The sequence below is a fragment of the Leptomonas pyrrhocoris genome (assembly GCF_001293395.1).
Source record: "Leptomonas pyrrhocoris isolate H10 chromosome Unknown, whole genome shotgun sequence".
Taxonomy (NCBI): Eukaryota; Euglenozoa; class Kinetoplastea; order Trypanosomatida; family Trypanosomatidae; genus Leptomonas; species Leptomonas pyrrhocoris.
The window spans coordinates 264,017-286,709 of NW_015438369.1; the positions used below are offsets into that span (position 1 = coordinate 264,017).

The 22,693-nt window shown below is 58.4% G+C and overlaps 7 protein-coding genes across 7 annotated transcripts; all 7 read left to right on the forward strand.

The window, feature by feature from the left end:
• Positions 1 to 1,162: 1,162 nt before the first annotated feature.
• ABB37_06151 (hypothetical protein) lies at positions 1,163 to 5,785 on the forward strand (the record flags this gene model as incomplete). The annotated part of the gene is made up of 1 exon (XM_015804416.1): positions 1,163 to 5,785. One exon carries the CDS (start codon positions 1,163 to 1,165, stop codon positions 5,783 to 5,785), a length of 4,623 nt encoding a protein of 1,540 aa, XP_015656990.1.
• Positions 5,786 to 6,278: 493 nt separating this feature from the next.
• On the forward strand, positions 6,279 to 6,695 carry ABB37_06152 (hypothetical protein; the record flags this gene model as incomplete). Its single annotated transcript, XM_015804417.1, has 1 exon — positions 6,279 to 6,695. The coding sequence occupies one exon, from the start codon at positions 6,279 to 6,281 to the stop codon at positions 6,693 to 6,695; it is 417 nt and encodes a 138-aa protein (XP_015656991.1).
• A 3,656-nt stretch (positions 6,696 to 10,351) lies between these two features.
• On the forward strand, positions 10,352 to 13,357 carry ABB37_06153 (hypothetical protein; the record flags this gene model as incomplete). Its single annotated transcript, XM_015804418.1, has 1 exon — positions 10,352 to 13,357. One exon carries the CDS (start codon positions 10,352 to 10,354, stop codon positions 13,355 to 13,357), a length of 3,006 nt encoding a protein of 1,001 aa, XP_015656992.1.
• Positions 13,358 to 13,824: 467 nt separating this feature from the next.
• ABB37_06154 (putative Dynein-light chain-protein) lies at positions 13,825 to 14,664 on the forward strand (the record flags this gene model as incomplete). The annotated part of the gene is made up of 1 exon (XM_015804419.1): positions 13,825 to 14,664. The coding sequence occupies one exon, from the start codon at positions 13,825 to 13,827 to the stop codon at positions 14,662 to 14,664; it is 840 nt and encodes a 279-aa protein (XP_015656993.1).
• Positions 14,665 to 15,501: 837 nt separating this feature from the next.
• Positions 15,502 to 16,902, forward strand: ABB37_06155 (putative mitochondrial elongation factor Tu; the record flags this gene model as incomplete). The annotated part of the gene is made up of 1 exon (XM_015804420.1): positions 15,502 to 16,902. The coding sequence occupies one exon, from the start codon at positions 15,502 to 15,504 to the stop codon at positions 16,900 to 16,902; it is 1,401 nt and encodes a 466-aa protein (XP_015656994.1).
• Positions 16,903 to 18,730: 1,828 nt separating this feature from the next.
• On the forward strand, positions 18,731 to 20,443 carry ABB37_06156 (hypothetical protein; the record flags this gene model as incomplete). Its single annotated transcript, XM_015804421.1, has 1 exon — positions 18,731 to 20,443. The coding sequence occupies one exon, from the start codon at positions 18,731 to 18,733 to the stop codon at positions 20,441 to 20,443; it is 1,713 nt and encodes a 570-aa protein (XP_015656995.1).
• Positions 20,444 to 21,064: 621 nt separating this feature from the next.
• On the forward strand, positions 21,065 to 21,391 carry ABB37_06157 (hypothetical protein; the record flags this gene model as incomplete). Its single annotated transcript, XM_015804422.1, has 1 exon — positions 21,065 to 21,391. One exon carries the CDS (start codon positions 21,065 to 21,067, stop codon positions 21,389 to 21,391), a length of 327 nt encoding a protein of 108 aa, XP_015656996.1.
• Between the last annotated feature and the right edge of the window lie 1,302 nt (positions 21,392 to 22,693).

Here is a 22,693-nt window from a genome sequence, read left to right on the forward strand (position 1 = left end):
ATAGTATATATATATATATATATATATATATATATATATATATGTGTGTGTGTGTGTGTACTAGTGATTTGTAGAACAGGATCGTATGGGGATGCGTAAAAGAAAACAATGCAGAGAACTAGGAATTGAGTCCATGAGATATACATGTGCATATATATGTATATATGTATGCATGTATGTATCGGTATATGTAACGCCTCTGCTTTGCGTGCGGGTTCGCTGCGCAAGTGAAAGAAAGTGGTCATTTTCTTTTTCTATACGACACCTTTCTGTTCGGGCGGAGCCACAGAGGGGTGGTGTTTCGCTGCTACCCTCCCGTACCATCATCGTGATGCACTTCTCTCCTCTCTGTACGGTTCGCCTCTTTCGTGGCGCCTGCAGCAGAGCGCCACGTTTTGTTTTTCTTCTTTTACTTCTTCTCTTGCGGTACGAAAAGGAAAAGAAAAATAAAGGCGGTGGGGGTCATCGAGCCCATTCGTATCCCCGTCGTCCCTCAATCCCTTTGCCATCGCAGAGAAGTGCGGAGCCCACGCGCGCATTTCGTGCTTGAATTCTCATCAGATTCTTTTTTGTTTTTACAGAACCCGGCGTGGGTGCACTCACCGCCCAATATTCCCTTCTTTTTCTTCTTTCTTTAGAATCTCCTAGATAATGACTCCACCCACGCTGTGCAACCCCCGTGCAAGACCACCAGTTTTGGATCGTGTGTACGTAGCTGACCAACAACGTCCCATTTTATTGTTCTTATTCCTTTCACTCGTGAATGTTTCGAAGCTCGCTGTGCCTGGGCGTACTTCAGAATCTTTACATCCGCATTCCGTCACTGCAGTGCAACGCGCGTCGTCGCCGTAGTCCGAACGATGTGAGCGCCACTGCGACCCCGTCTGCGTCTACACCGCCTTCAGCGGCCGGGGCTGCGCCATGCCACTCAGAACCCGCTACCCCTTCGCCAACAGCGGCTACTGCCGCTCATTGCTCTTGCCCGGTTACGACGGAGCTTACGCACACCGACGCGCCATCTCCTTCTTCGGGCCTTGTGGGTGCACCGTCCTGTGTTTTTGGAGAAACTGACGACACGAACGGCGTGGACGTCGACGGGTGGTCCATCGGTGCCGCTCTGCAAACCGTCTTCCCTCCCACACCGACCATCACAGGTTTTTGGATGGGCAACCGCTTTCGCTCATCGTGGCTGCACTATGTAAGTGCGCATGTGCTGATGGTGCCGGCGCGACAAGCCGTCGAGCCGATGGCTACACACATGGCAAAGAATCGAGCTCATGACGACCCGTCGGCATTCACACGCACACACAGTCGTGTAGACGAAGCGACGGACGGTGCGGTTGCTGGTGAGGCCACCACGACCCCTTCTCCCAGTCCCTCGTCGTCTCCTCCTTTCTCATTTCTTCTGGATGTCGCCAACCTACCGTGCGGTGCTGGCGTACGGACGCCGGCGTCGCTGGTGTCTGCCGCGGACCCGCAGTGGATGGCGCACGTACGGAATGCCAGCGATCACAGCGGGGCCTTTTCAGAGAACACTGGTTTGCGTAATCCGTTGACAGAGCTCCTCCAGGATACGCCTTCGGTGCACGAAGAAGGCAGCAATGGAGGGAGGGAGGAAGCGGCTCTGCCAGCACGTGTGTTGACATCGTGTCCGAAAGCCTGCGACACGTCATCTGGTGTTCGTTCCTCGCCACTGCAGAAGGCTGAAACCTCCGCGGGAGCGGCGGTGTGGTCATTGCGTGTGGCGCACACGGACGTGCAGGTGTGTGCGGATGTGTCGTCCGTTTCCCTGCGGTCCTTTGCCCTGCAGGAGCTCGGTCAGCGCGTGCCGTCGCTGCTCTTCCTCGCTGAAAAACCATACGCTGTCGGCGACGAAGATGTGATGGACTGCGTTGCGTGCCTTGACAACGACACAACAAGCGCAACAGTTATAGATTCACCTTCCCGCGTATCGGACTCTGCGGGGTCTGCGGTCGTCAGGGCTGCCCGTCGAGTCCCGATAGAAGCCTATGCGGAGCGCACCCCACTCATACAGACCTGCGGTACTGCGGCGCTGCAGTTGTCTCTGCAGCGTGCCCTCGCGGCGGCTACCTGGCTAACTCAAACGGCGAAGGAGGAGCCCGGGAGCCACACCTGTGTTTCTGCGCCTTGTGGGGAGTCGCCGCGGCACCTTGTGTGGCACGAGAAGGACTGGGTCGTGGAAGCAGATGGCCAACTGGCCGCCATGGAAGAACAACTCTTGCCATTGTTTTCACAAGAGTGCGTGAACGGTAGCACGCTGACTTGCGCAGCCCGGAAGAAACAGCCGCCACGACAGCAGCAGCAACAGCAGCTCGCATGTGCGTCTTCAGCGAACGTCCCTTTGCGTGCATGGCTGCCATCTCGCTGGGCACCGAGCTCTAAGTCGACGGCGATGGCGTTGCTGTCAACGATGGTGCCTCGGACATACAGCGCAAAAGAGCTGAAGAGCGACCTTTGCGGTTGCCGCAGCCATCTCACCGCGGACTGGGCGCTGCCTGCTGGAGCGGCACCGCACCGCACCGCCTGCAAGAGCTGGACGTTTCGCCTCCATAAGTCGTGGCTCGTGACCGGTCTCCGCCAATCCCCTCCGTCGCTTCCTACCTTCGCGCAGCACAGCAGAAATTCGGTTGGCGCCGCCGCCGGGAGTAGCGCTGTCTCGCTCCACGTCTGCCGCGATGAGCCGCTCCGACTGTTTAACTACGACCTGCACACGGGGATGCCACTGAACCTGCTGTGGCACCGACTGGGTCTGTCAATGAAACCAAAACAGCAGCAGCAGCAGCGGGAAGAGGAGTTCGGGACGGGACTGCCGTCGCTTTGTACACGCAGCGGCGGCGGCTCCAGACCCACCGCGTCTTCAACTCCGGTGTCACCGGCCCGTAAAGCAGACGGCTGTAACACCGCCGCCTCCGCTATCACGTTCACCTCCACCGACACATGGATGGAGTCTTCACCGTTCCAACGCGCTACCAGGTCGCGACAGGTGGGTTGGGTACGCATGGAGCGAACGTCGGGTTCATCGTCGTCCCGCGCCGGGCGCTCCCCGCAGTGGCGTCTTCCGCCCGGCATTCCATCCTTTGTCATCCCCGACGATGCCGCTCGTGTGCGGGCGCCGCGGCTGACGGACAACGCAGCGCGCCCTTCACCCTCTTCATCGGCGGTGTCGGTGCCTTCCTGTTGTGCAGGCGTGACGGTGCCGCAGCGGGAGTGGTACACGGGTTTCTTCGCACACGACGCCCCGTTGTGGTGGAAAGATGCTGTGCTCCACGCGCTACGCATGAAGGCGAGTCCGCAGGATGCGCACCGAGCTAAAACGGACAGCAACAATGGCGGTTGTCCTCAACCCCAAATGGGGACTTCACCACAGAACATCTCAGACCATGACGGTGGCAGGGTCCTGCGAGACGGCAACGGCTATGGGTTGATTGACGAACTCATCCAGCAGCGGCACATACCCGCTCTACCGGATGGTGTAGTATCGACAGTAGATTCGGGTATACCAAACCCCTCCGCGGCAGACGCGGCTAATGGGCTGACGGTGTGCGTGCTGCGCCTGCGGCCTTTCCCTCCCACTTTCATTAAAAAAGCGGAAGATCAAAAGACTTCCTCAACGATACCGCAGCTCTTCTGGACCACGATTCACGACGATTCCAGCGTGGCCACGGTGAACTTTGTTTTTACGCTGAAGGACATCCTGGAAATGCACGCCGTGGTGCCTTCGGTGTCAGGGGACGTCCTCAGGGACAAACCAGCAGCGACTGCCTTGGGAAAGAAGAATTTCCTGCTTTTTATGGAGGTGAAGGCGGCCTTCGAAGTACTGCGTCGTGCGACGAGCGCCGCCGATGCGTCGCCCAATACGCCGTACAGGTGGTGGCCGCTCCTCGACAACTTCTATCGCACCCACACCGTGAAGTGGGAGGCCGGCGACACGCACCGTACCCCCTTCGACGCAATGGCAGAGGAGCCGGCCTCAGCGAGCGCAACACACGGCGATGTCCATCCAGCACACAGTGTAGATGAGAACGACTTCATGGAGCGTAGCGGCAGTCAAACAGCGGTGCCCGCGTATTGTCACCCGACGCCGCTCGAGATGGCACGCGAGTTCGTACGGCTCGTTACGCAGCCGCCGTCAGCTCGCGTGTCCTCCACGAACGCGCCCTTTGAACTTCTGCGTTGTGCGGAACACGACGAGCTCGTCAGCGAAGGCTCCGGGCAGAGCAACAACAGTAAAGGCAATTCCCCGCATGCCATGCTGACCGAGTGGCCACGCGCCGCCTACCACAAGCTCATGCACGTCGACCTCTTTACCCCGTCAAACTCCTCAAGCGCACAAGGGGAAGAAAACGACGACGGTGGCGCAGAACATGGAGAAGACGATGATGTCCTGGACGCCATCCTCGATCGCAACGGCGACCTTCTAGGGGAGGGTGGATTAGACAGGGAGAAGGCAGGCATGGCACCGCCTGATGCACCACAGCTTCCCTTTGGTGTAGAGGTGCACCGGTACGATGAGGACGGCACACGTCTCTATGGTCTTGAGAGCGATGAAGGCGGCAGCATCAAATCTTCCGGGGCTGCGGATGCCACAGACGCCGAGAGAAACAACACCTGCGCACCTCCACCTTTTCTTCTTCCCTCCGTCACTGGCCACGACTGGCCTGCGGTGGATAGACGCCCTTTCCTCCGGGGCAATCACCGACTGGAGGACGCCATACGGCCACCCACGACATCGCGGACAGCCCTCGCTGCGGGTGGGGAGAGACAAAAGCCGCCTGTCCCGTACATGCACTTCCCTGCGCTACCGCCCGTTGCGGTAGGCACCCTCGGCATAAAGCGGGCCCGCTCCATCGTGGCAGCGCACGAGCAGAGTAAGCGGTACGGATACCTGCCCGTGGGGGTTGGGTGGCGGCGCGACGGGCAGCAGGGTTTGGGTCACAACAAACACATCGAAGCTCCTTCATGTGGCAGGGCAGCGTCCACCCTGAGCGCCAACTCGGGGTCGACGACGTCCTCGTCGGACGAGGCGGCGGAGGAGGCGGCAGCAACGGCCAAATCAGAATCGATGGTCGACAACGCGGCGAACGCGGCGGAAACGAGTCCGCAAGGCGAGACGTTCGGCGATGGGGTTGCGGTGCCGAGCAGCGTTGGCATTCCTTCATCCCGCAACGTCGAAGGAAAGTGGGAGCAGGACAACGCGACGAGCAACGTCGCCGTCTCTTCACTGGAGTCGAAAGCTGCGGTCAGCGCGCTGGCGGCAGGAGCGGACCGAGTCAGAGATGACCGCGGTGCCGTGCCGGGCGTCACCGGGCCGTTGGATGTGGTGGAAACGCTTCTACACGATGAAGAGCGGGCCTTTTTGCGTCTCTGGCGGCCATGGCTGAAGTACCTCCCGCCTGAGTGGCCACCGCACATCGTCCAACCCCCCAACAGCCACGACAGCGACGCTTCCTTCATGGCAGGGCAACTCTCCAATGTGATCGCCATCGCCATCGCCAGCGACCCACAGCTGGCATTTCCCTTTCTTCGACCTTCTCGGCTCCGAGCCTGTCATCTACGGCGAGCAACATCAGACAGCCACACCGAAGATGGTGAGACAGTGCACGCCGAAGACCACCGCCGTACCAGCAAAGACGAGAGCACAGGTGTGTGCGACGACATCGTGCAAGCCTACGATTTAGGTTTATGCATCCTGCATCTGTCATACGATGAGGTGTACGTGAACGCATCGAACCTCATTTTTCAGAACAGCGTTACAGAAAGCTAAAACCCAGGCAACGCAAAATGCGGCAACAACGTCGCGTTTGTTGGCGGCGTGCGTTTCTTTTCTTTTCCACCTACTTTTTTGCTAAGCCATACTTTGGGTCGATGTACCATATCGGCCGTCGCGCAGTGGACCACAACATGAACACTCACGCCCCTTGTCGGGTGCCAGTTGCGCTCAGCCTTCAATGAGCATCAGTGCCTAGCAGAGCCGACAATCACGTTAGCACAGGAAGGAGATGATGTCACACAGTTGTAGTGCGCGACTGACGCCACGTGACTGACACAACACAACTCGAGGTGGGACGGCGTCCCACGCTCTCCTCTGACCCCTCTTTCTCTCATGCTTTTTGTCCTGCCGTGTGGCGTGTTCGCCGCTGCTGTTGCTGCTGGTGCTGCAGAATGCGGCACGTGCGCGCGTTGTGTGGCGGCTGCGGTGCGTGTGCGGGCTTGGTCACTGGCTGCGCGCGGCTGTGCGTGACGCGGTGGCTGCGGCGATGGTGTGCGGGCCGCGGAGGAGCACCCCTCTCTCCCTTCCTCCGTCTGGCCACCCCTCTGCCCGCCTGCGTGCGGCCGCTGCACCTGCGAGGAGTGCGATGATGAAAACACTTTCTAACGACGAGCGGACCGACTTGCACCCATGCGGACATTTCGAATGTGTACAAATGTTGAGCCTCCTGTGTGCGTGCGTGTGCGACCCTGTTCTGTTGCGGCCATGCGCTGCTGCCTGCCGTGCGTGTGTGTGTGCTGTTGTGCGCTGCTTTTCACTTGCTTCCCTTTCCGTCCACGCGACGTCTCTGTCTAACGGGGTGCGGCGCTCTTCCGTCAGCGCACCTCGATTTCAGGAGACGGAGAGTGCGCCTCGACGAGCGCTGTCCGAGGAGACCCGTAGCCGCTGCAACTCTTCTAGGTGAGACCCCGCGGGTGATAGTTCTCCGAGAGTGGCGCACCGCGTATAGGCCGGTGCGCGCGACGTTGGCGTGTGCGCTGCCGTGTGCCGCTGTGCAGGATGAGAGACATTCAACGGATCCCAATCAGAGCACTGTGCACTGAACCTCCGTACCGATGACAATCCGCACACACCTGGCTGACGCAGCCGGCACGCGAGAGGCGCTGTTACTATTATTACTACTGCTGCTGCTGCTGCTGCTGGATGCGGTGGGGAGAGACGCGTGAGGGAGCGTGATGTCACACAGTTGTAGTGCGCGACTGACGCCACGTGACTGACACAACACAACTCGAGGTGGGACGGCGTCCCACGCTCTCCTCTGACCCCTCTTTCTCTCATGCTTTTTGTCCTGCCGTGTGGCGTGTTCGCCGCTGCTGTTGCTGCTGGTGCTGCAGAATGCGGCACGTGCGCGCGTTGTGTGGCGGCTGCGGTGCGTGTGCGGGCTTGGTCACTGGCTGCGCGCGGCTGTGCGTGACGCGGTGGCTGCGGCGATGGTGTGCGGGCCGCGGAGGAGCACCCCTCTCTCCCTTCCTCCGTCTGGCCACCCCTCTGCCCGCCTGCGTGCGGCCGCTGCACCTGCGAGGAGTGCGATGATGAAAACACTTTCTAACGACGAGCGGACCGACTTGCACCCATGCGGACATTTCGAATGTGTACAAATGTTGAGCCTCCTGTGTGCGTGCGTGTGCGACCCTGTTCTGTTGCGGCCATGCGCTGCTGCCTGCCGTGCGTGTGTGTGTGCTGTTGTGCGCTGCTTTTCACTTGCTTCCCTTTCCGTCCACGCGACGTCTCTGTCTAACGGGGTGCGGCGCTCTTCCGTCAGCGCACCTCGATTTCAGGAGACGGAGAGTGCGCCTCGACGAGCGCTGTCCGAGGAGACCCGTAGCCGCTGCAACTCTTCTAGGTGAGACCCCGCGGGTGATAGTTCTCCGAGAGTGGCGCACCGCGTATAGGCCGGTGCGCGCGACGTTGGCGTGTGCGCTGCCGTGTGCCGCTGTGCAGGATGAGAGACATTCAACGGATCCCAATCAGAGCACTGTGCACTGAACCTCCGTACCGATGACAATCCGCACACACCTGGCTGACGCAGCCGGCACGCGAGAGGCGCTGTTACTATTATTACTACTGCTGCTGCTGCTGCTGCTGGATGCGGTGGGGAGAGACGCGTGAGGGAGCGTGATGTCACACAGTTGTAGTGCGCGACTGACGCCACGTGACTGACACAACACAACTCGAGGTGGGACGGCGTCCCACGCTCTCCTCTGACCCCTCTTTCTCTCATGCTTTTTGTCCTGCCGTGTGGCGTGTTCGCCGCTGCTGTTGCTGCTGGTGCTGCAGAATGCGGCACGTGCGCGCGTTGTGTGGCGGCTGCGGTGCGTGTGCGGGCTTGGTCACTGGCTGCGCGCGGCTGTGCGTGACGCGGTGGCTGCGGCGATGGTGTGCGGGCCGCGGAGGAGCACCCCTCTCTCCCTTCCTCCGTCTGGCCACCCCTCTGCCCGCCTGCGTGCGGCCGCTGCACCTGCGAGGAGTGCGATGATGAAAACACTTTCTAACGACGAGCGGACCGACTTGCACCCATGCGGACATTTCGAATGTGTACAAATGTTGAGCCTCCTGTGTGCGTGCGTGTGCGACCCTGTTCTGTTGCGGCCATGCGCTGCTGCCTGCCGTGCGTGTGTGTGTGCTGTTGTGCGCTGCTTTTCACTTGCTTCCCTTTCCGTCCACGCGACGTCTCTGTCTAACGGGGTGCGGCGCTCTTCCGTCAGCGCACCTCGATTTCAGGAGACGGAGAGTGCGCCTCGACGAGCGCTGTCCGAGGAGACCCGTAGCCGCTGCAACTCTTCTAGGTGAGACCCCGCGGGTGATAGTTCTCCGAGAGTGGCGCACCGCGTATAGGCCGGTGCGCGCGACGTTGGCGTGTGCGCTGCCGTGTGCCGCTGTGCAGGATGAGAGACATTCAACGGATCCCAATCAGAGCACTGTGCACTGAACCTCCGTACCGATGACAATCCGCACACACCTGGCTGACGCAGCCGGCACGCGAGAGGCGCTGTTACTATTATTACTACTGCTGCTGCTGCTGCTGCTGGATGCGGTGGGGAGAGACGCGTGAGGGAGCGTGATGTCACACAGTTGTAGTGCGCGACTGACGCCACGTGACTGACACAACACAACTCGAGGTGGGACGGCGTCCCACGCTCTCCTCTGACCCCTCTTTCTCTCATGCTTTTTGTCCTGCCGTGTGGCGTGTTCGCCGCTGCTGTTGCTGCTGGTGCTGCAGAATGCGGCACGTGCGCGCGTTGTGTGGCGGCTGCGGTGCGTGTGCGGGCTTGGTCACTGGCTGCGCGCGGCTGTGCGTGACGCGGTGGCTGCGGCGATGGTGTGCGGGCCGCGGAGGAGCACCCCTCTCTCCCTTCCTCCGTCTGGCCACCCCTCTGCCCGCCTGCGTGCGGCCGCTGCACCTGCGAGGAGTGCGATGATGAAAACACTTTCTAACGACGAGCGGACCGACTTGCACCCATGCGGACATTTCGAATGTGTACAAATGTTGAGCCTCCTGTGTGCGTGCGTGTGCGACCCTGTTCTGTTGCGGCCATGCGCTGCTGCCTGCCGTGCGTGTGTGTGTGCTGTTGTGCGCTGCTTTTGGGTCCCTTTTATTTCCTTCTCTTCTGTTATCCCTGAACGGATGATCTCGTGGATGCACGAAGAAGTTCAAATGATGAAAGGTTGGTTTTACCGAACGAATTCACCTCTGTGGTTTCTGCTCTCGCCAGGCCATGTGAGATTCCTTGAGGAGCGCGTTGTGTGGGGTCTCTACAGGCTGCTGTCAATCCCCCCTGCCTTTGTGGTTCCTCATTTCATCTCTCTGTTCCTCTTATGTTACTTACTTGCTGAGGCGTAGCTGCCGGAAAGTGTGTGTGTGTGTGTTAGGCGCGCCTCACCGATCGTCGAGGTGCATGCGCTCGTTTGCTCACAGCGCGGCACAACGAGGGCCTAGTGAATGCGAAGGTGCTGCATCACCTGCTTCCCACGCGTTTCGAGGTCCACCGTCTGTGAGAGACCCTTTCCAGCGCACGCCTCATTTCATCTACTAACTCGCTCATAGAAATAGATCGGTTTCTCCTACTGCTGTTCTATTGTTTGCTCATTTGCAAGCTTGCCTTTCTGTGTCATCGAAGTCTTTCGAAGTGTCAAGCGTTTACAGCACCACGCTGTCTGTCGACATTGGCTGTACATCACACTTGGCGAGACGAGTGCAGACGCACGACAGGTTCGAGCGCTATGCCACCCAAACGCAAGCGAACCGTAGCACGCCCAGCGAACAAGGCAGCGGCATCTGGAGGTCAACGAGCATCGCCCAGCTCGGCCTTGTCTTCCGCCCTCGCCGCCGTAAGGGCGGCGAAACGCAGCGCTGGCCCTGCAGGCGCTCGTACAAGCAGCAACGGCACCCAACAGAGTCGCAAATCAGCTCCGCAAACTCGCGCACCGAAAAGGAAGGGGACAAGGAGTACGGCGATAGCGAAGGGTTCGCGTACAACAGTGTCCGTGACAGCCGCCGTGCCAGCAGTGACTCCTTCTTCGCGAGAACCACCAAAGAAAGTGGCGCGTTCTGAGAAGCTGATGGCCGAGGCTGTGCCGGTCACTGCTGGGAGAACGACAGCGAGACGTACTACAAACGCACCAACACCGGTCGTCGCTGCAAACACTGACAGCGGCAGCAACCCCACCACAGCCAAACCCCATAACGGCCCCGTCACTGCCGAGGCGGCAGTCCAAAGTGTCTCCTCTTCTTCCTCCTCAATTCTGCAGCGCTATCTACCACCGGCGTCGTCACCTTCGCTGGATAAGGCGTGGAACTCGAGCGATGCGGTGGTGTTCTCCACCTTCCTCGCACAGGTGCAGTTTTCCTTTGTGCGCTGCTGCTGCCAGCTGCTGGCGAAGCTGACCACCGCCACCAGCCCAGCGTTTCTGCACGCCGCAGCGCTCGGCGAAGCAGCCCTGGCCTCCGCCGCCTCCAACGCCAGAGACAGCGTCGATCCCGGTGACGTCAACGCACTTTCGGCGGTGGACCAGCTGGCCGATCGGCAAGAGCAGGCCTACCGCACCATCCGTGCGACCATCGCCGCCTCCTGCGAACTGGGTCACCGATCGTGCCAAGTTTTGTGGGGTCCGCGTGGCAGCGGCAAACACCGCCTTCTGCGACTTCTCGCGCAGGAGGTGCGACGCACGCCGCGCACCTTCGTGATGGAGCTGCATGGGCGGCTGCTGCGCGATGATGAGGCGGCCCTTGGGGTGATTGCGCAGCAGCTCTTTGCGTTTCTGCAGAGCCCGCAGTCGCAGCAGCTGCGGGCTGCCCACTATTTGCTGCGCACGGGATCGTTTGGGTTTGGCCAGCTCTTTCACTTCGAGCGACGTATGCAGGCGGCGGCCATCGCAGCAACAGCAGTGATGGAGGGAGAAGAGGAAGACGAGACGCGTGACCAATCGGCTGCTCAACGACGCAGGGGTGCGACCGGCGCTGGGGTGAGGGGTGCCGGATCCGGCAAGCCTCCTAAGAAACGTTCCGCACAGCGCGGCAGGCAATCAGAAGTCGTGTTATCAGACAGCGACTCCGACTCAGCAGCTGAAGACGAGGAGGAGGATGACGAAGAGTTGGGCAACGCGGACATGATGGTCACCTCCACCACTGCCTACCTCACCGGCGGTGCCGCCAGCGCCTTACCCCACCTTCAGCGGGCGCTGCTACTCCTCAAGAGCCAAGGCTGCAGCATCGTTGTGTGCATCCGCGACATCGACGTCTTCGGCATTCGCTGCGACCAACTTCTGTACGTCCTGTCGGGTCTGATGCACGACAGTGAAGGCAGCAATGACGGGGGCGGTCTCTCGCTGGTGCTGGCGTCCGCCGCGCCGGACATACGCCAGCTGGAGAAGCGACTGTCGAGTCGCCTGACCTGCGAGACGCGCTACGTGCCGCTGCTACCGTGGTCCCTCAGCGGCCTCTTAGCGGCCACGTTGCACGTTGCGGCGCAAGATGCGTCGTTTCAGCTTCGACTGCGGGAGCAGAGCCGGGAGCGGGCGGAGCTGCTGTCAGCGCTGCGTGACGGTGCGACGCGGCTGCGCCGGGGCCGGGAAAGCCTCCCGCACAGTGGCGCTGCGGCGAAGAAGGCGGAGGCGAAGGCGATGAAGGAACTGCAGGACTCGATGGCCGGTCTGGAGGCTCGTCTGCACGTCGTGGAGGCGAATTTGCGCGAGACGCGCGCGCAGCGTCGACACTTTCTTGGATTTCTCGACACGGATTCAGCCGTCTCTGCCACTTCCGCTGGTGCTGGACACCTCTCCTCGACGATGCAAACCGCGAGTAGGAAGCCGCTTTCCGAAAGCGGTGCCCCTGCATTAGGACTTGTGAAGGCTTCGGGGTGGCGGCCTACACCTCCGTCTACGCAGCCGGCACGGATCGCCACAGCTCCGGCTTCGTCGCAGCAATCCACAACGTCGTCCGGCTTCGTCGCACCGCGATCCTGGACGGTGGAGGGGCTGCACGCGCAGCCCGGTCTTACACAGGAGGTGCAGTGTGTGCTATGCGAGGAGCTGCTGCGGCAACTGCGCGTGGCGGTGACCGCGGCGGCCGCGCTGCGAAAACCAGAGACGAAAGAAGGCGGCGGCGGTGTCGGTGCTGACGCCGCTACCTGTTTGGTGCAGCGGGTGGTGTCTCTCGGTGTGGAGATAGAGCTGGAGAGCGGCACGAGCGGCACGATGCTAACGGCGCTGACGAGTGCGCTGTGCAAGACGGCCAGCGGCGAAGTCGATTTGATGGGTGTTCATGGTCGACGCATGTTGCTGCAGTGGATGCGTGCACGGCTGCAGCACGCGCCGATTCCCTTGATGTCCGACTACACCGATGAGGGTGCGGTCAAGACAAGCAGCTCCGCCTGTCCGCCTGGGTTGCCGATGAGGATTCTGATAGTCTGGAGACAATCCGCCCAGTCACTAGCGTCTCCGTCGACGGCGGCCGCGAAGGTGGACAAGGCAAGCAGCGGCAGTAGTGATGCGCTGTCCTCGTCGAGCAGCCCTGTTTTGAAGCCGCCCTTCTCCCTTTCCACTGAAAGTGTTTCTCAAGGCGGCGCTGCCGACCAATCGCCTGCATCCACAACGGCAGGCGTGAATGCACCGTCGGTGTTGCACCGCCGTAGTGAGAGTCTCGCCCTTCTGCCCCCTCTCTCCCTTCTGCCGCCGCACCTCTTCGATCTCCTCGCGGAAGGGCAGCTGGTAGGCATGGGCTACGGCAGCCGGGAGATGATGTTGGTGCTCTTCTACATGCATCTGCACCACACCACCGGCGTGCGGCAGCGAACCGTAGCCGATCTGCTCGAGGACGTCTCTTCCTCGCTCGGCACGAGAGCCGCTGCTGCGCTGGATCGCGAGGCCTTCCGCTACGCCATTCGCCTGCTGTGTCGCTGGCGCCTCCTGACGGTGGGGGAGAGCCACGCACAGTCGGTGCAGCTGTGCGGCAGCGACACGCGGCTGCGGGAGTTCCTGGCGACGGTGCTGTCGAAGCATCCGGCGTGGTGCGAGGCGGAGCTCGGCCTCGACGCGCGGGAGGTCATGCGCTTTCGAAACCTTGTGTAAGTGAGGGATGAGGGAAAAGAAGAAAGGAAATGTTAATAATGCCGGCGCAATCGAAGAATAAGTGGAGAAAACGTCGTTGTGCGTGCGGGCTGCGCACCTCGCCGTGAAGGAGGGATATGGAAAAATCGGCTGTGGATCGATTTGAGTGCAAATGAGGTACACGGCAAGGTAAAGTGAAGGCGGCCGTCTCAACTTTTCTGCCCCGCTTCAAGCTGTTGTACCTGCAAACGACGCAATGTGGCGTAGCGATGATAAATACGAAGCGCTGTGGTTGGTGTTTTCTTTCTATCCTGCTTTGCAGCCTTTCATCTTGCATATGTACGCCATATTCTCCTCTTCCTTCTTGTCCCTTTCTCCTCTCTACGTGACCCATTCCAAAAGCCCCTCACTCAACTGTTGACGTCGGCACCATCACAACAGTCGTCAAGAAGCGTCTTTTTTTATTTCATTTCTCCCCTTTTTCGAAGATGTCCGACCAGCACGTAGAAGACGCAGCGGCGACGTCCACCTCGAACACTTCCATCTCCCTCCTCGGCCTGGTAGTCGCGTCGGGCTCAAACAACAGCGCATTGCCACCCTCGCCCGCCGCCGACACCGTCAAAAACGGCAAGACAGAACTCGCGCCAGTTGATGCCGTCAGTAGCGGTGCGGCAGCAAGTGCCGCTGGGGGTGAGAGTTCCATCACAAACGACGTCGACGCAGTGCACGAAGAGGTGGCGGTGGGCGCCGCCTCTAGCCACTTAGAGGACAGCGACGTGGCAAAGAGCGGTGCGGAGCACGACGACGAGGAGGAAGACGCGGCTGAGCTCGACACGGTTGCGGCGAATGACGTGAAGAACATCATCTTACAGGTGTTGAGTCCGTACTTTGACGACGACGTTAGTGCGACATCAGACGTGGGTGGTGGCGGAGGGGCTGGGGAGGGGATGGGTGTGGGGGGCAACGCCGGGCCGGGTCCGTCGGGTCCCCCCAACACGGGGGGCAAAGCGGGCACCGGAGCGCCGCCCCCCACCGCCGCGCCGCACGAGCACGAGGAGGAAATCAGCGAGGACGTCGCGCAGCGCTATGACCACGTCAAGTCCGAAATGTGGATTGCGCGGATTTGCGACGGCATCATGGAGCGGCTTGTCGGGCTCGGGAAGCCGTTTAAGTTTGTCGTCCACGCGATGGTGATGCGCAAGTGCGGGGCCGGGCTGCACGTGTGCTCCAGCTGCTACTACGCCCCTTCTGATGGGTGGCTGAGTCACTCACACGACCTTTCCGCGCATCTTTACGCGGTTGTGACGGTGTACTGGTGTGCCACATAAAGAATATAGTCTGCCCCACGAGGAGGAGAAAAAAAAGAGTGAAGAAAACACGGGAGACCTCAGAGTCCTTTTGTTTGGTGGGCCTGCGGTGATGGTGTGTCTGTGTGTCTGTGTAGTCGTTCAAAATAGCGAAGATGGCGATCTTCAGCTCTTTTCAAAGGAGCGTAGCTATTTTCTTTTCTTGTACTGTCTTTCAATGTAAACTAGGAACTGTAATATTCTGTATCAAACTTCTCCGCAGTAACCGACAACGATAATGACGACGGTAACCACAGCAAAAAATGCGGTGTGTGTGTGTGTGTATTAATCTGTTTATGAACTTTCGAAGTTCGTATTCGTGGGACGTACTCTCGCTGATTTTCCCAAATGCTGGGCAAAACGAATAAAGAAACGCAATTCACGTGTCCGCACTGACGCCTCCACACAAAAGCGTCGTGTGCCGCTTATTGAACGGAGCATCTCCTCCTCCGTCTCTCTTGCTGTCTTCATCGGAGCGTCCACCCCTCTCATCCACTCTTTCTCCCCTCCCCCTTCCCCGGCACAGCACAAGTAACGGTTCATCAGTAACGCTTAGAATTCAGTTCCTTCTTCTTCTTTTTCCCTGGTCGCCTTGATTTATAGTGGGTGCGGAAAGACCCTTCTGTATTTGTTCTCTCCGTCGCTGATTCCACACATTCGTAGTCACATATTAACTTCTCGAAGGCGTGCCACTCACACTCACACCGACACAAACAAGCACGCACGACTCTTCGACTTGCCGTTTTGTGTTTTTGAGTTTTCCTTCGTCATTCACATACGGTATCACAACTACCGCGGCAAAGAAAGAGCGTTGCAGCGATGTTCCGCTCCTCCGTGCAGCGTTTCGCCCCCAAGGGGAAGGAGGCCTTTGTCCGCGGCAAGCCGCACCTCATCATCGGCACCATCGGCCACGTCGATCATGGCAAGACGACCCTCACCTCCGCCATCACCACCGTGCTCGCCAAGACGGGGAAGGCGAAGGCGATGGACTACTTCGCCATCGACAAGTCTCCCGAGGAGAAGAGCCGCAAGATTACTATCAACGCGACGCACGTCGAGTACGAGTCCGATAAGCGCCACTACGGCCACATCGACTGCCCGGGTCACATGGACTTCGTGAAGAACATGATCACCGGCGCTGCGCAGATGGACGGCGGCATTATCGTGGTGGCTGCGACGGATGGCGTGATGCCGCAGACGCGCGAGCATCTCCTCATTTGCTCCCAGATCGGTCTGCCCGCCCTCGTTGGGTTTATTAACAAGGTCGATATGACGGACGATGAGACGTGCGATTTGGTGGATATGGAGGTGCGGGAGCAGCTGGAGAAGTATAAGTTCCCTGCCGAGGAAACCCCGATTGTGCGGGGCTCCGCCTTGAAGGCGCTGGAAGGGGACCCGAAATACGAGGAGAAGATTATCGAGCTGGTGAAGAAGTGCGACGAGTGGATCCCCGACCCGCCGCGCAACACCGATAAGCCCTTCCTCATGGCTATCGAGCACGTCTATGAGATTGGCAAGGACAAGAAGAGCGTCATCGTGACGGGCCGCGTTGATCAGGGCGTGCTGAAGCTGAACACGGACGCCGAGCTGGCCGGCTTCAGCGCCAAGAAGGCCACCGTGAAGGTGACGGGCATCGAAATGTACCACAAGACCCTCGAGGAGTGCATGCCGGGTGACTCCGTCGGTGTCAGCATCGTGGGCGCCGGTGACACGGTGAACCTGTCGAAGGACAACATCGAGCGCGGCATGGTGATGGCCGCGCCGGGCAGCACGAACCTGTACAACAAGGTGAAGGCGCAGGTGTACGTGCTGACGAAGGACGAGGGCGGCCGCCACACCGGTTTCAGTCCGCACTACCGCCCACAGCTCTTCTTCCACTGCGCCGACGTGACAGCTGACATGAGCTTCCCAGAGGCGGAGAAGCAGCGCGAGGAGCTGAACAAGAAATACGGCCGCGGCCCCGAGGAGGAGAAGAAGAAGGAGGCGGAGGTGAAGGAGTTCGAGAGCAAGCTGGTCTGCATGCCGGGCGACAACCGCGAGCTGATCCTTACGCTGGCCTACCCGATGCCGGTCTCGAAGGGTCTGAAGTTCACGATTCGTGAGGGCAAGATCACCGTGGGCTGGGGTGCGGTCACTGAGACGATGGGTCTGGACACCAAGGTCAACATTGAGGGCAAGCGCATCGGTGCGAAGCCGGTTACAGGCAAGAAGAAGAAGTAAAACTCTTGCGACGCTAAGGAAAAACGAAAGGCGGGAAAGAGCTCGAAGGTCAACAAGGGGAGGGGGGAGAACGGCGTCCCATTTGAGACGGCCGTCACACTTTCTCCTGTTGAGCTGGCCTCGACCTTTTCCTCTCTCCTTTGTTTCTCATTGTTTTTCTTCACTGCGGTGTTTCTTTGCCTATTATCTTCAACACCTGCGGTGGGCCCCTCCTCAGCGGCGTCGGCGTCAGCGGTACGAGCACAGACCCCCACGCACACACATACACATTGCGGCACACTGTGCGACCTCCCAGCCCTCCTCTCGCTCGCTCGCTCTCCCTCTCGCCTCACCTCTGGGCGGTGCTCGCTGCGTACTTCACAGATTACCTTTTTACCTTTACCTTGTTGTTGTTGTTTAACGTACGGATGGAGTGGTCTTCGTGGGGGCCTCGAAGGCCAAGAAGGAAAACGGGAAAAGGAGGAGAAGAGGGCAATACAAGAAATTAGAAAATGAAGATGAAAACACGCGAATGTAACTGTGGCTTTTCTTCATGCTCTGCTTCTTCTTTTTGTTCTTGCTCGCCTCGTCGGGGTGTGCCTCGTCACAGCCCGTTCTTTTCGTTGTTGTTGTCGTTGTTGTTTTCCCTGTTGAGGCATCTTACCCGCACCTCTCGGTGACAAACATATGAAGTTAATTTAAGATGTGTGTGCTTTTCTTTTTCTTTCTGTATAGGAAGCTTCTCTTTGCTTGTGTGTGCATCAGGAGCACGAGCACAGGGGAAACAATATATATCTATAGTTTCTCGTAGTGAGATGCAGAGGAAGTTCTCGATGGACGGCAGAGAATCCCCTCTCGCTGTCATGGTAGCGGCGGAGGCGCGAGGGGGGGGGGGGGTAATTGTTGTTGCTTCTGTGGAGCTCGGAAAATACGCTACTGTCCTTTTCTAGATTTTCTTTTCTTTTGTTTTCTTTTCTTGTCGTGTTGGTGATGCGGAGGTGTGCATCATTGAGTATTGGGGCACAGCGTATCTTGTGTCTCCTGTTTTGGAAAACAGGCGGGGGCAAAGTATTTGTCGGTGTATCCGTCGATGGTCTTTTCGTTGGTCACTTAAGCGGCGTTTATTTGGGGGAGTGTTTTAGTCACGGTAATTTCTGTTGGAGTATTTCACTACTATTAAAAGTAATTATTAAAAGACGCGAGAGTGAGAGGAGAGGGGTACAACACGCTTCACAACCTTCGGCTCGTGAAAGCGGCGGTAGTGAAGCGTGGATGCTGCCGTGGCTAGTGCGCCTCTTCCTGTGTGTGATAGGCGTTGTCCAGCACGGTGACGTTGCTAGAACTGAAGGGCAGCTGAAGACTCGTTGTTTGCGGCTTTAAACCCACTCTGGTGCTCTTGCAGGAAAACGCAGCGGCCGTGCTTCAGACGCTCGTCGATGGAGCGTTGGTGGACCACGTCCGTGTTCAACGCCGACCTCAGAAAAGGAAGCGTCTTTTTGGTTTGCCTTTTCGACTTGTGGTTGTCTTGTGGAAGAAAAGTCCCTGTTCTTCTTGGTGTACTCGCCCTCTCCCTCTCCGCCCCCGCCCCCCCCCCTCCTCTCTTTCTCTCTCTTTCTCTCGCTGTTTTCTTTTCTCCGCAGCCCATCCACTTGCGCCTGCCCTATACACTCGAAGCAGTCGGCAGTATATAGACCACTTTTGCTGCTTCTCCATGTGCATATATAAAAACGAAAGCCGGCTCCTCACATGCACACGCCCTGTCAGAAACTGCGCTGATGCAGAACTAAAACAACGACTTCGCTTGCTTAACTCGAAGTAAACACACACCGCGAGAGCGAGGAGAGGGAGAATGAATTTGAGCAGCAGCGACGCCCATCGCACTGCTCCTGGCGTTGCGGACTCCGCCCTCGCACTCCTCTCTCACTCCCCAACCCTCCAACGTGACGCTTTTCTGCTCAGCTGGGTCGTCGCAGCGGAGGAGCGCTCGGCGCGTCAGACGTTGCACCTGCGTGAGGCGGAGGAGAGACACGAGAAGGTGGGTGTGTTCTACCATGTGTGTGTTGTACGTCTCGTGTCTGTGCACGCGCCTCCTCCACTGCAAAAATCAGCATCCTCTAATCAGCCCATAGCCACCTCGAAAGAAAGCGAAGAGGCGTGTTTGGCAGTACCCGTGATCAATTGCGGGTCGGCGCATCCCAGTGCGGCGGTGTCTTCACCGCTGGAACGCCTGGCTACGGCGGCCGACGGTGACGAAGACCAGGACGATCACGTCGCCGCACATGATGGTGACGCGGCGGTGGATGACGTGCCATCTGCAAATCCAATCACAGGCTCTTTTATGAAGAGACTGAGCGACGTCGAGCTCGCCTTGGCGAGACAGACGAGACCGCTTTATCCGCTTCCGCTGGTAAGCAACGGACGTGCCGCGGATGCGTTGTTGTCTTCCTGTTCTTTGTCATCTCTATCGTCACCCTCGCACGTCAGCCTTGACACGTGCGTGGCCCTCCTCGACGATCTGGTGGCCTCGCACAGCGCTCTGTCGGAGCTGTCACCCTCTCATCAGGAAAAGCACCCGTACAACGACGTCAGCGAGGAGCAGCTGCTTTCTTTTACTTCTCGTCGGCAACGGGTCCTGTCTGTGTTGGCGCTGCTGCGGGGTGCGCTGCGCAGCGTGCAGGACGCGTACACGTATGCGACAAACGGCGCTGCTGCTGCTTCGTTATCACCATCTTCCCCTGTATCCCTCGATACGCTGCTGCAGCTGCCACCCGACACCTTGCCACTGCTCATGCGTACTGCGAATGGTCCGCCTGCATGGCGCGCGCTGCTGACCACTACTTCGCTCTTCACGCTGTGGCTGACGCTCACGGATAGCGTGGCACTCTTTACGTGCATGCAGAGTCCCGTTGTGGACGCGCTGTGGGCCGCCGTTTTGTGGATGCGCACCTGCGCACTAACACCTGCGGTTCCTGCGGCGGACATCAACGTAGCGGAACGGAAGGAGCGAGTGCAGCACTCTCCTATTCGTAGAAGGACTTCGCTTATGGGGAGAGGTGTGGAAGCAGACGTCAGCGTTTCCCTTCCGGTGAAACCTTCTTTTTCTGTTGACGCAAAGCGACGCCCGTCCAGCGTCTTGTCGCCATCGACGCGGCGCACACGCAGTCCCCGTCGAATCGCTGCTCAGCGGCCTTCCTTACCCGTCGCATCGCGTGCGGTGCAGCGATCTTCCCCGTCGCGTCCTCGACGGCTCCGTTGTACAGACGACGCCTTCGATGAACGTTGGGCCTATCGTGACTTCCCAGTGGAAGAGGCGCGCACGGCACCGACGGTGTACGATGCGCTTTTCCCTCTGCCCAGCGCGACCTCGGTGTTCACCGAGCCTGGCGGCCTTCCATCGAATCGACGTGCAGCGCAACGGGAAGGCGAGACGGTGCCCGAGAGCGGCACGCCTGTGTTACCCAAAGAGGGTTCATCCTGGGAGGGAAAAGAGGATGCCGCATGGCTACGTGGTCCCGGAGTGGACTTCTACACCGGACCCTCACGCCGTCCTCAGCCTCTGTGACAGCGGCTCCGCATCGCCGTGTTTGCCAACAGTCTTCTTCTGACGCTTTTTTCTTTGCTGTTCCTGCCTTTGCCTCGCGTGTGCTTTTGGGGGCTGTGCCCCTTCTGCAACCGATGGCGACCTGTCTTGTCCTTGCGTGCGCGCTACGCAGCAGATGTCGAACACACAATTGAAAGCAACACCTACTCCTGCGTGCGTCTTTTACCGCTTTGCAAGCGTCAGATGTTGGCTGCTCGTCACACTCACACCCACGCAGCAACCGCACGGCGTTCGTCTTTGATGGCGATGGACGCCCTCCGCTCGTGCACCGAGGAGCTGCAGCATTTCTACTGTGCCGTGTAGGGCTTTGAACCGTCTGTACGTACTGCTACTTCCTTTATCTCTCGCTCTCTCTCTCTCTCTCTCTGATATTCGTTGTTGATGTGGTCTGCGCGAATACGTCTCCTCTTCTCACCACATTGGCCTGTTTTGGTTGTTTCGCTGGTTTGTTGGTTGTTTGCTGCAGGAAAGCAAAGGACCATGAGCTGCTGCATTCGACGTCTCAACTCTCCGACGCACTAAGAGACGACGAAGAGCGAACGAAGGAAAGAAGCAAGGAACGCTGCTTCCTCCTGCGATTGAATGGCAGACGATTCGACTCCACAAGGGTCGCCGCGTGCGGCAGGCCCGGAGGCTCTGCGAGCCCCACACCGCTCACCTTTCTACTGCTCCGTCTGCGACGTCCAGTTCTCCGACTCCCACGCCGCGGAGGCGCACAAGGCCAGTCTGAAGCACAAGAAGAAAAGCGGGGAGTTGGAGTGGGAGGCGCGGCAATACAAAAGAGACGCGGATGTCACCCCGAAAGATGTGTGGGCGCTGGTGCGCCGCAAACAAGCGGAGCTGGAGCTATTACCGTGGGGTGAGTTGAAGTGGAGTCCTGCCCCGGATGGCCTCGCTGCGAAACCGTGATGCTCCACCCTGCGCAGCGGGGGTGAGCAAGGGGGCGGTATCGAAGGAGGGGGAAAGCACGCGTCTTGCTGTACACTTTTGTTGTAGAGGTTTTTCGCTTTGGAAGTTGTGGAAAGCCGCGGGTAACGTCGACTTTTGGAGGTTGTGTGTGTGTGTGTGTGTGTGTGTATCGGCTGACTTTGTGCACACGAAACTTGCTAACACTTGTGTTTTTGATTGCTTTAAATATGAAAGATGCAACGCTCTGCGTACTAGGCAAGGTGTCACTTGCAAGCAGTGATACTAGCGACAGCAAAACACAAGAAAAAAAACGCCTGAGGGGAACTCCCTACAAGTGGAAGGTGCGAGACACGCACACGCACCCGCAGAGAGAATGCGCTGACCTACACACCTCCCATCTGTTCTCATCCTCCTGCTCTATAACTGCGTCCTTTTTCACCTTTTTATTTGATTTTTTTCTGCTCTCACCACTGGTGCGTCTCCTCCAGCGACGCCTTTACCGCCTGTGGTTCGGAAGCGAAGAGGAGAGCTCATTTGTATCATCGTGTTAACTTTTCATACGAAAAAGTTTTTCCTCGTTGTTTGTTGTTTTATTATTATTATTATTATTATCGGTTGTTGTGGCTCCTGCGGCCCTCCGCCTCCCTTTCTGCCTTTACTTCTGCATTTGCTTTTTCTTCCTCTCATATTCCTATGTAGCACCTCCCGGAACCAGCCTTCCATCTTGCGCCTCACACGAGTGCCTTGGAATTCTCTGCTGACAAAGCTTTACCTCTCCGGATTATCCCCACGCACCGCAGCACGTATATTCCTTTCGTTTTCTTGGCGCAGTCACCGACGGCGTTAATAAGGGAAAAAAAAAACTTGAACTGCGAGACGTGCGTTCGTGTCTGTGCTCTGCCGTTGTATTTGACGGACCTTCTTTTTTTTTTTGATTTACCGATTTGCTTCGCGAATCGTTTTTTCTTCCGTATTTGATTGTTGCCTGCTCGAGTTTTTTGGGGAAGCCTTTTTTTATCTTTTCCTTTCTTTTCTCTCTCTGTTCGTTTTGGCCTGCATTAGAACGTTGCTGTTTTCTCACCACGCTGTACGAATCTGCTTCCTCTGGTTTGTATATTTATTTTTGTTTTTTCTTTTACTTCTGTTGTTGCCATATCTCTTTCTTTGAGTGATTGAGGTCGTTGCTGTTCCACGCAGAAAGAACGCACTGAGTGTCAACACAACTGCGCGTGAGGGAGCCGCGCTGCTGTCTTTGTGATTGCGCTTCTTCTTGTTGTTGTTTTTAATAGCACTTTGCGTAAC